This window comes from Martes martes (genome assembly GCF_963455335.1).
Source record: "Martes martes genome assembly, chromosome: 1".
In the NCBI taxonomy this organism is placed as follows: domain Eukaryota; kingdom Metazoa; phylum Chordata; class Mammalia; order Carnivora; family Mustelidae; genus Martes; species Martes martes.
This window is the reverse complement of record NC_137888.1, coordinates 202,046,176-202,056,757: the sequence shown is the minus strand read 5'-3', so window position 1 is coordinate 202,056,757 and position 10,582 is coordinate 202,046,176. Positions and strand designations below refer to the sequence as shown.

The 10,582-nt window shown below is 62.8% G+C and overlaps 1 protein-coding gene across 1 annotated transcript; it reads left to right on the top strand.

Moving 5' to 3' along the window:
* Positions 1–213: 213 nt before the first annotated feature.
* Positions 214–8,987, top strand: CILP2 (cartilage intermediate layer protein 2; the record flags this gene model as incomplete). Its single annotated transcript, XM_080810431.1, has 8 exons — positions 214–512; positions 1,513–1,611; positions 2,609–2,881; positions 3,515–3,670; positions 4,716–4,994; positions 5,950–6,058; positions 6,254–6,411; positions 6,652–8,987. Exons 1-8 carry the CDS (start codon positions 449–451, stop codon positions 8,985–8,987), a joined length of 3,474 nt encoding a protein of 1,157 aa, XP_080666557.1. The 5' UTR covers positions 214–448.
* Between the last annotated feature and the right edge of the window lie 1,595 nt (positions 8,988–10,582).

Here is a 10,582-nt window from a genome sequence, read left to right as displayed (position 1 = left end):
CGCCAACGGGGTTGAAGTTAGACCAGATGGAGGATTTCTCGCCGCCTAAAGGGCTGCCTAAAGCGTGAGTGTTTGGGCAGCTTCAGGCTCGAGTCCAGGAGAGGCACGTCCCACAGGCAGCTTGGGACCCAAGGTGGAGAATGGAGTGGGTTGAGGGAGGGACTTCCAGCTGGCGACGGGGCGGGGGGCGGTGCGGGGGTAATGCAGGCCAGCCTGAGGGCGGAGGCACAGCCGGACGCACCGAAGGGGGCGACCCGGAGAGGTTGCTAGCGCACCGAAGTCACCCAGGGCCAGGGAGCTTGGCTCGGGCGGGGCGTGGCCTGGACGGGGCGTGGCCTGCGGTCCCCTCCCGCCCCCACCCTCAGCCCCAGCGGCCGCCCGACCCGCGGGAGTCAGATCCGCGCGCGCCGCGGAGCCCGGACCCTCCCTCGGACGCTCGGATCCGGCCATGGCATCACTGCCGCCACTACTCTGCCTCTTTGTCGCCGCCGCGCACCTGGCGGGGGCTCGAGGTGAGGCGCCCCCTGACCCCAGCCCAGACCCCTAGGCGCCCTGGCAGCCCGCCTGGCTTGCAGCCGCTACCGGAGAGAGAACCGGGGGATCCGCTCGCATCCGCAGGCCCGGGTCCCCCTGGAGTGAGGGGGCATCGGGGAGATGGTCCCTTGGGGAGGGGAGGACACCTCTCTGTTCTTTTCCCTCCTCAAAGAGAAGTAGGGCTACTTGGAATATGGATATGAACCTTAGGTGCCCCTGGGTTCCCCGGGGACCCCGAGGGGCCTGTCTCAGCCCTAGCATTTGGATTCTGAAGCACCCGATACTGGCCCAGGATTAAGGGGTCTGAGCCGTACCCTCTCACATAACTCCTCTCCCCTTCCACACACACACACACACACACACACACACACACACACCATTCAGAAAAACTCCCATCTCTGGAACACCCAGTGGAGAGGGCACTGGATCCATTTCTCAGATGAGGAGACTGAGACACAGACAGGGAAAGGACTTGTCTGAGGTCATCGTCCAGACTGGCTTAGATAACTCAAGGTCAGAGACGCCAATTGGATTCCAAAGACTTCCCAATGCCAGCGGGGGCCCCAAGTGAAGGGATGGAAGGTACACGAAGGGAGGGACTTCCAGCCAGCAAATGGATGAAGGGGAATGCAGAGTCCCCACCAACTGAGCTCATAGCCACTGGGTACACTCAGGGAGAACTGGGTCTGGGGAGCAGAGCAGATGCACAGATTTCCCCAGTCCATGGCATCTGGGCCAGGGCAGAGAGAGGGATGGGGCTGCAGAAGATGGGGGTAGGGGTCACAGGGAGGCTTCACCTGGAAGGGGAGGGGGAGGTCCTGCATTCCTTGGGGTCAGCCAGAGTTAGCTTCTGGCTTCTCGGAGCCTCAGTTTTCTTCCCTGTGAAATGGGGATGATCATGAGAGCACCTTGCACAGAAGCAGCTCACAAAAGTCTCCATCAGCATGCTTCCTTCCCCCCTCACACTCCTATCCACAGTCACCAGCCCCCCTGAGGAGCCCACAGCAACTGCCTGGGGCTTTGAAGGTCCATCACTGCGCCCTGTACAGTCCTCACCAGCCCTGGAGGACTGGGAAGGTGAGTCATCCTGGGTCCAAGTCCTGACTCTGCTGTGGACTTACTGTGCGAGCTTCTGGCTGGTGGGGTCATGTGAGGACGGGACACAAGAGGTAGAAGGGCCCCGTACCATCCTGGTCTCCGGACATGGTGGCCCCTGGCATAGGTGTCCCAAGAGGTCTAAATTTTGGAAGCAGAGGGGTGAGTTCAGGCTGTTTGTCAAGGAGGAAACCAATGGAGGGTGTGTGTGTGGGTGCCTCCTCCCCACTACTGGAAGCAGCATGCAGGGTGCTTCCAGTAGATTCCAGACCTCTAGTTCTGGAACCTGGGTCTCTAGTTTCCTAGCGGGGAAATTCACTCTCAATTCAGGAAAGGAGTGAGCACCCCCTAGTGGTGGGGGGGGGGAGGTTTGATGGAAGCGGAATCTGAGCTCTGGGAGGCCAGGCCCTTCCCACCTGTGGCTTCTGTGAAACAGAGCTTGCCTGGTGGGTTTCCCAGGCAGTGAGCAAGGGCCCAGCTGGCTCTAACCTGGAGTGGCCAGGTGATGAAAAGCCACAGCTAGGGCTGGTCTCAGGCCCAACTCCTCCTGCTGCCCTTGTAACTCCTCACACCTCAGGGGTTCTGAATTCTGAGATGGGGGCAGGCTCAATTCTAAGGTTGGGGACTGGTGAGACAGTGGCAAGATGTCAGCGTGGCAAAATGTCAGCCTGCACCGATGGGCAAGCTCAAGAACTGGGCAGCAGAACTGGGGCTGGTGCTAGGGGAGGCCAAACCCCACTCCCGCCCCCCCCCCGGGATCCCTTTATAACTCCTTCTGCCCGAGTACCCTGGATGTGGGCGGGGTCATGGGCGGGCTGCGTCAGCCCGTGCGCATTGGGTGTGGGGTGACCATTTTAGACAGCAGGGTAAGGCCCTTACCTCGGAGATGGGGGTGGGGAGGCAGCTTCCCGGGCCCCTGCATGCACTGATGGGGCCCGACAGGCTGCAGCCCGGGTCCCAGCGCATGCGGTTCCCGCAGAGGCCAGCGAGTGGACGTCCTGGTTCAACGTGGACCACCCCGGCGGCGATGGCGACTTCGAGAGCCTGGCTGCCATCCGCTTCTATTACGGACCAGCGCGCGTGTGCCCGCGGCCGCTGGCGCTAGAGGCGCGCACCACGGACTGGGCCCTGCCATCCACTGTAGGCGAGCGCGTGCACTTGAACCCCACGCGAGGTTTCTGGTGCCTCAACCGCGAGCAGCCCCGCGGCCGCCGCTGCTCCAACTACCATGTGCGCTTCCGCTGCCCTCTCGGTGAGGGCGGGGTCTGGGGCGGGGCCTGCGAGGGGTGGGCGGGGCTAGGGAGAGGGCGGGCTCGCGATCAGTCATGCTGAGGAGAGAGTGGGGATTGGCCGGGATAGATCATAGGTGGGTGGAGCCTGAATGGATGGTACTGGAGGAAGGGGCAGGGCTGTGGGGGGGGTGGGCGTGGTTAGGAAGAGGCCTCAGGAGCCGGCAAAATTAGATAGGGGCGGGGCTTTCGAAGGGAGGGGCTGCCAATAGGGGCCCAGGTGGGGCACAGGAGAGAGCCCCCAGGAGCCCATCTCCCTCCTGCTGCCCTCATTTGTTCATCTGTCACTCCGATCTGTGGGGGCGTGTTTTGACCCCAACTATGTGAAGGATGTAGGGAGAAAAGCAGGGCTAACTTCGGGGAGCTCATCTGGGGTTGGGGGAAGTGGGGCGGTGCCTCAACTGCGCCTTCAACAGGTGCGCCTGGGGAACAACTGATAGGGGCAGTGGGCAGGGCCTCTGTCTGGGGTATACCCACCCTCGGTTGAACATGGTGGGGGCACCCTACAGTCCCACATTGTTACCAGATTGCCAAAGAGGCGCAGTCCCTGGGGTGGACGGCCGCCTCACCTTCCCCCCTCTCCGCCCTTACCGCAGAGGCCACGTGGGGCGCGTGGGGCCCGTGGGGTCCCTGTTCAGGGAGCTGCGGGCCAGGGCGTCGCTTGCGCCGCCGTCGCTGCCCAAGCGCGGCTGGGGATGCGTGTCCGGGGCGTCCCGTGGAGGCTCAGAAGTGTGTAAGGCCTACATGTCCAGGTAGGAGGGATGGGGCCTGGAGGAAAGTGTTGAGTTAGAGGCGGGGGCTGGATGCGGCCAGTTTTGAAGGGTACTTGGGGGGCAGAGGCAGGTTGGGATGGAGCCTGATGGGGCAGAGGGGTGGAAGGGAAGAGGTGGGTCCTGGAGGGCCAGAACTTGGACCACATGGAGACTGGCCCTTCTTTCCCTTCTGGGGCCCGGAGGAGCATTGGTGAATGTGTACATCTGGATGGGCGGACGCCTTGAGGGTTGCGTCCAGGAGTGTGAGGATCCAGTGGGCATTACCTTGGGTGCACCACTGAGTGTCTGTATGGCCTCGTGGACGCGGACACACACAGAAGCTGGCTCAAGGACTCGGGGTGCACACGCATAGCATTCTCAGCTCCCGCCGGCCCCGACGCCCACGCGGACACGCGCTCACACCCTGGCAGACACCATGCCCAAGCCCTCCCAGGGCCAGACACCAGGCCAGCCAGGAGGCGACTGGAAATTCCGATCCGCCTGGGCTCCACAAACACGGTCTGGAGACTGCACCCGCAGAGCCCATGGCAGGGTGGGGGAGCACGGTGGCCAATGGGGTAGTGGGGTCCCCACCCTACCCCGCCTGGCTCTGCCCTCCTGACGCCTCTGCCCTGAAGTTTCCAGCGGAATTTTCCATTTTATGGAGAAACCGCAGGCTTGGGAGGGGAGGGAGATGTTCTGAGCCCAAGACCCAACCCCTAAACGGGCCCCCAGCCCCTGCTGGACACTTTCTTTCCTGCTGGAAGGAGCCTCTCTGTCTTGTGAGAGTCACCTCTCCTGTCCCCTCCTCCAGGGCATTTTCCCTATCCCTCGGATCACAGGTCCCTCCCTCTGCCCCGGTTCTGACTACTCAACCACATATCCCCACTCACACTAAGGGTTGTTCCAAGCAGGGCCATGCTGAGGCCTCTGAGGGGCACAAAGGGGAGTGTCTTGGCATCTTTGCTGAGTGACTGAGTGGAAGGCCTGCCCCAGGAGAGAGTGAAGAGGCTCCCCTATCCCTCTGCTTCCCTGTGTCCCCCAGGGTGCAGCTCCAAGACCTGCAGGTGCCCTGAGCACATCCTTCTGGGCTCGGTGGTCACCCCATCTGGGCGTCCACTGCCAGGAGCCAGGGTCTCCCTGAGAGACTGGTCTGGCACTACGGCCATCACTGATGCCCATGGAACCTTCCGGATGCCTGGAGTCTGTGCCAGTAGCCGGGCCAACGTCAGTGCCCAGATGGATGGCTTCTCTGCAGGCCTGGGCCAGGCCCAGGCCAATGGCTCCATCTCTGCTGTGGTCACTGTTGTCCTTAATAAGTTGGGTAAGTGCCTCCTGGCAAGGAGGGTAAGGGGGCTTCTGAGAAGCTAAACAGGAAATTCTGGATGATGCCAAGTACTTTGGAGGATGCGATGCAGCATGAGGTTACTGGGGAAGAAATAAGATGCGACATGGACATTGGAGAAGGCATAACGCTAAATATGGTGTCATGGAGGGAATGAATAAAATGTGAGACATTGGAGAAGGTACAAGGTGAGACAGGGACTTGCAGAGGGAAGCATTAAGATGGGGGCAGTCAGGGGCGCCTGGGTGGCTCAGTGGGTTAAAGCCTCTGCCTTCGGCTCAGGTCATGACCCCAGGGTCCTGGGATCAAACCCCACATCAGGCTCTCTGCTCCGTGGAGAGCCTGCTTTCTCCTCTCTCTCTGCCTGCCTCTCTGCCTACTTGTGATCTCTCTCTCTGTCAAATAAATAAATAAATAAATCTTTAAAAAAAAAAAAAAGATGGGGGCAGTCAGATTAGTTGGCTCAGTCAGTTAAGTGACTCTTGATTTGGGCTCGGGCCATGTTCTCAGAGTCATGAGATCAAGCCCCGAGCTGGGCTCCATGGGAAGTGTGGAGCCTGCTTATGATTCTCTCTCTTCTTCTCCTTCTGCCCCTCCCTGCTCACACATTCTCTTTCTCTTAAAAAAAAAGAAAAAAATGGGGCACTATTTTGGGGCACCTGGCTGGCTCAGTGAGCAGAGCATGTGATTCTTGATCTCAGGGTCATGAGTTCCAGCCCCAAGTTGGGCACGGAGCCTATTTAAAATTTTTTAAAAAGATGGGGCGTCATTTTGAGCAGCCTTGGGATGAAATTGAATGAGGAGGTCATCAGAAGAGGCGCAGGTGAAACAGGGCATCCCTGGAAGGGAAAGGATGGGGCCCTGCCATTGGGAAGGGTTATTGGGAGAAGTTGGGATGCGGCAGGGCCCTGACCTTTGCCACCTTTGCCCCCAGAGAAACCCTACCTGGTGAAGCACCCCGAGTCCCGAGTGCGAGAGGCAGGACAGAATGTAACCTTCTGCTGCAAGGCCTCAGGCATCCCCCTGCCCAAGAAGTACTCCTGGTGAGTGCCCTGCCCCACACCCAAGGGCCTTGCACCCAGCATTGTGGTTCCACTGGGTTTCCCCTGATAACGTGGTGCTCGGAGACTGGGAGGTGGCTGCTCTGCAACCTTCCTGGGCTGTGTGTGGGGCTGGGGACAGGTGCAGCCCCTTCCCTACGCCAAGGGCCTCCATGGTATTGCCCATCTGCCACCCAGGTTCCACAACGGGACCCTGCTGGACAGGCGAGAACACAGGTACGGGGCCCATCTGGAGCTGCGGGGGCTGCGGCCAGACCAGGCAGGCACCTACCACTGCAAAGCATGGAATGACGCAGGGGCTGTGCGCTCGGGCACTGCCCGCCTCACTGTGCTTGGTGAGCACCCTCGGCCCCCCAACCTTGAGCGTGCTCTGAAACTGAACTGAGACCTAACACCAGCCAAAGTCAACCCCAAATCGAGCCCCAACTTTAGGCGGCTCTCTTTCCATGCCGAGTCTGATCCCAGGCTCCCATTGAACCCCTGGGTTGAGTCCTGACCCCAGTCCAGGCCCCCAAACTTTGACTCAAATGGAAACCTCCCTCTACCTCTGATCTGATTGATTTCTCACTCTGCAGCCCCCGGCCAGCCAGCCTGCAATCCCCAGCCCCAAGAGCACCTGATCAAGCTCCCAGATGACTGTGGTCAGTCTGGCAGTGGCCCCACCTACTTGGATGTGGGGCTCTGCCCCGACACCCCGTGCCCCAGCCCAGCAGGCTCCAGCCCCCGGTGTGGAGACACAGGCTCCCGCTGCTGCTCTGTTCGCCGCCTGGAGAGCAGGGAAATCCACTGCTCCAAATACGTCCTCCCGGTCAAGGTGGTGGCTGAGTGTGGCTGCCAGAAATGTCTGCCCCCTCGGGGACTGGTACGGGGACGTGTGCTGGCTTCGGACTCAGGGGAACCCCTGAGCTTCGCCCAGATCCTGCTAGGCCAGGAGCCCATCGGATTCACCTCCTACCAGGGTGACTTCACCCTGGAGGTGCCTCCCTCCACGCAGCGGCTGGTGGTAACTTTCGTGGACCCCAGTGGGGAGTTCATGGACACTGTCAGAGTCCTGCCTTTCGACCCTCGAGGGGGCGGCGTGTACCATGACGTCAAGGCCATGCGGAAGAAAGCCCCCGTCATCTTAGATGCCAGCGAGAGCAACACAATCCCTCTTGGGGAGCTGGAAGACGAGGCCCCACTGGGCGAGCTGGTCCTTCCCGCGCGAGCCTTCCGCAGAGCCGATGGCGAGCCCTACACGGGGGCTGTGGAGGCCCGGGTGACGTTCGTGGACCCCCGAGATCTCACCTCTGCGGCCGCCGCCCCCAGTGACCTGCGCTTTGCGGACAGTGACGGTGAGCTGGCCCCGCTGCGCACCTATGGCATGTTCTCGGTGGACCTCCGCGCAGCGGGCTCCGCGGAGCAGCTGCAGGCGGGGCCCGTGGCGGTGCGCGTGAACGCCGGCCAGATCCGCATGGCGGGCCACGCGGAGGCCCTCAAGCTGTGGTCGCTGAACCCTGACACAGGCCTGTGGGAGGAGGAGAGCGGCTTCCAGCGGGAGGGGTCGGCAGCCCCTCGGGTCCGCCGGGAGGAGCGGGTCTTCCTGGTGGGCAACGTGGAGATCCGCGAGCGGCGTCTGTTCAACCTGGACGTCCCCGAGCGCCGCCGCTGCTTCGTGAAGGTGCGCGCCTACGCCAACGACAAGTTCACCCCCAGCGAGCAGGTGGAGGGCGTGGTGGTCACGCTGGTCAACCTGGAGCCCGCCCCTGGCTACTCGGCCAACCCCCGTGCCTGGGGTCGCTTCGACAGCGCGGTCACCGGCCCCAACGGCGCCTGCCTCCCCGCCTTCTGCGACGCGGACCGGCCCGACGCCTACACCGCGCTGGTCACGGCCACGCTGGGCGGGGAGGAGCTGGAGCCCGCCCCCTCCCGGCCCCGCCCGCTCGCGGCCACCGTGGGCGTGGCCCAGCCCTACCTGGACAGGCTGGGGTACAGGCGCACGGACCACGACGACCCGGCGCTCAAACGCAACGGCTTCCGCATCAACCTGGCGAAACCCAGGCCGGGCGACCCCGCCGAGGCCAACGGACCGGTGTACCCGTGGCGCAGCCTGCGGGAATGCCAGGACGCCCCGGTGACCGCCAGCCACTTCCGCTTCGCGCGCGTGGAGGCCGACAAATACGAGTACAACGTGGTCCCGTTCCGCGAGGGCGCGCCGGCCTCCTGGACTGGAGACCTCCTGGCCTGGTGGCCCAACCCCCAGGAGTTCCGGGCCTGCTTCCTCAAAGTGAAGATCCAGGGTTCCCAGGAGTACATGGTCCGGGCGCACAACGCGGGGGGCAGCCACCCGCGAACCCAGGGCCAACTCTACGGGCTCCGGGATGCCCGCAGTGTCCGAGACCCCGAGCGCCCCGGCACATCCGCCGCCTGCGTGGAGTTCAAGTGCAGCGGGATGCTCTTCGACCAGCGTCAGGTGGACAGGACGCTGGTGACCATAATGCCCCAGGGCAGCTGCCGCCGTGTGGCCGTCAACGGGCTCCTGCGGGATTACTTGGCCCGGCACCCCCCACCTGCCCCGGCTGACGACCCGGCGGCCTTCAGCATGCTGGCCCCACTGGACCCTCTGGGTCACAACTACGGTGTCTACACGGTCACTGACCAGAGCCCGAGGCTGGCCAAGGAGATCGCCATCGGCCGCTGCTTTGATGGCTCCTCTGACGGCTTCTCTCGGGAGATGAAGGCCGACGCTGGTACAGCAGTCACCTTCCAGTGTCGGGAGCCACCAGCCGGCCGGCCTAGCCTCTTCCAGAGGCTGCTGGAGGCCCCGGCAACAGCGCTCGGTGACATCCGCAGGGAGATGGGCCAGGCAGCCCGGGCACAGGCTCAAACCACAGGTCGCCTCCGTACCCGCCGGGGCAGGGCCCGGCAGTGACCTGGGCTCCCGGCCTCACTCCTCTGCCTTGCCCCGGACTCCTCTGTACCTGGGAAGTCTCAGCCCCCTTCCCCAGATGCTCCCTTCCCCCAGGTTTCTGGGCAACCCCCTCCTTCCCTGCCCAGAATTCAGAGTCAAGACCTAGGAGTGTCTGATGGTGGAAATGCCAGGCAGGGCACTGTTGCTGCGTGACACAGAATGGTGTTCTTCCTGATGGCGGGAGCCAGCATCCTGGGAGACCATCGGACATCTGACTGAGGCCCGGGGGGGATTTGCTCCCAGCTTGCATGCTGGCTCTGATTTTATGTATGTTTTGACCTTGATTTCAGATATTTTGCCCCTTGAGATTTCCGACTGTCGCCTGAAGCGCCCTCTCCGTGTCGCTGAGCTGGGTGCTATGTTGGGTCTTCTGCCCCAAGCTTTGTTCTAGGGGTTATTTATTGAAACGAAGCCCATGGGGCTGGTCAAGGGGTTTGGGGGGGCGGTGTCCTGGCCCAGTGAATGTCAGGCAGGGGCTTCTTGGTTCCCGGGGCTGAGGGGCACAATTCTCACAGGTTTGGTGCTTGGAGACCCCCCCACCCCCAAGGGGGTTGGGGCAGGGAATCAATTAAAGATGCTTCATTTTCAACTCATGGTGTCGGTCTTGGGGCATGAAGATGGAGACTGGGGCTGCTGGCCCCAGACCTTGGCAAGCGGACACCCGGACACGAGTGTGCGAGCTGCTCAGAGGACTTAGCAAGGTCCCAGATGGGCCTCAGGCCAGCCTGTGGGTCTTGGCTGAGGCGCGCAGAAGTGTGTCTGTGACACGTGTGTGCAGAGCCGCCTCGTGGGCAGCCCGAGCCTGTGCGGCCCCGACCGCTGAACACGGTAGCAGCTGCCGCCTTGGCCTTTTCCTCTGAGCCTGGCTGTGGCCGGCGGCTCCCATCTGGCCCCACGCCCGAGGGCTGCAATGGGCAGGGAGGGGGCCCTGGCAGGGGCGCAGGCCCCCAGGCGGCAGGAGCCGAGGCTGCTCTGGACTTCTCAGCCAGGGCCACGCTGCCCCATCCTCCGCCCCACCCATTGAGGCCTGGCCACGCCTTGGCCACATGGTGACCAGGCTGCCCAAGGCCACGGCCCCAGGCCCTCTCCCTCTGCAGGACTGGGGCTGGAGGTGGCAGGGCGCTGTGGCTGGCTCTCCGTGTCCACCAGCCCTCCTGGCACCCCGTGGCGCAGGCACTGTTCTGACCACATCCCCACTTTCCAGACAGAGAAACTGAGCCCCCAAAAGGAGAGGTGAAGGGCTGCCAGCGCTCTGGGGTGAATCCTGGCAGGAATAGGTCTGCCTGGATGGCCCAGCGGCTGCCCTCCAGCATATGTGTGAGACTCCCTTGGCCCCAGGAAGGCATCAAAGCGGCTTGCTGGGGACCTGGGATGCAAGGTATTGTGCCTTGTTCATTGCCCCAGGGATGGGGTGACAGCAGGGAGTGAGGGTGAGGGGCTGTTCCCTTAACCCAGGGTATGCTCGGGGCCTCTGCACACCCACCTACCCATTTCCCCTTCCAGCGCCGGCCTGCCCGCTCCCCAACTTGCTTCCCCTCTCCCCTCCCGCCCCCCCC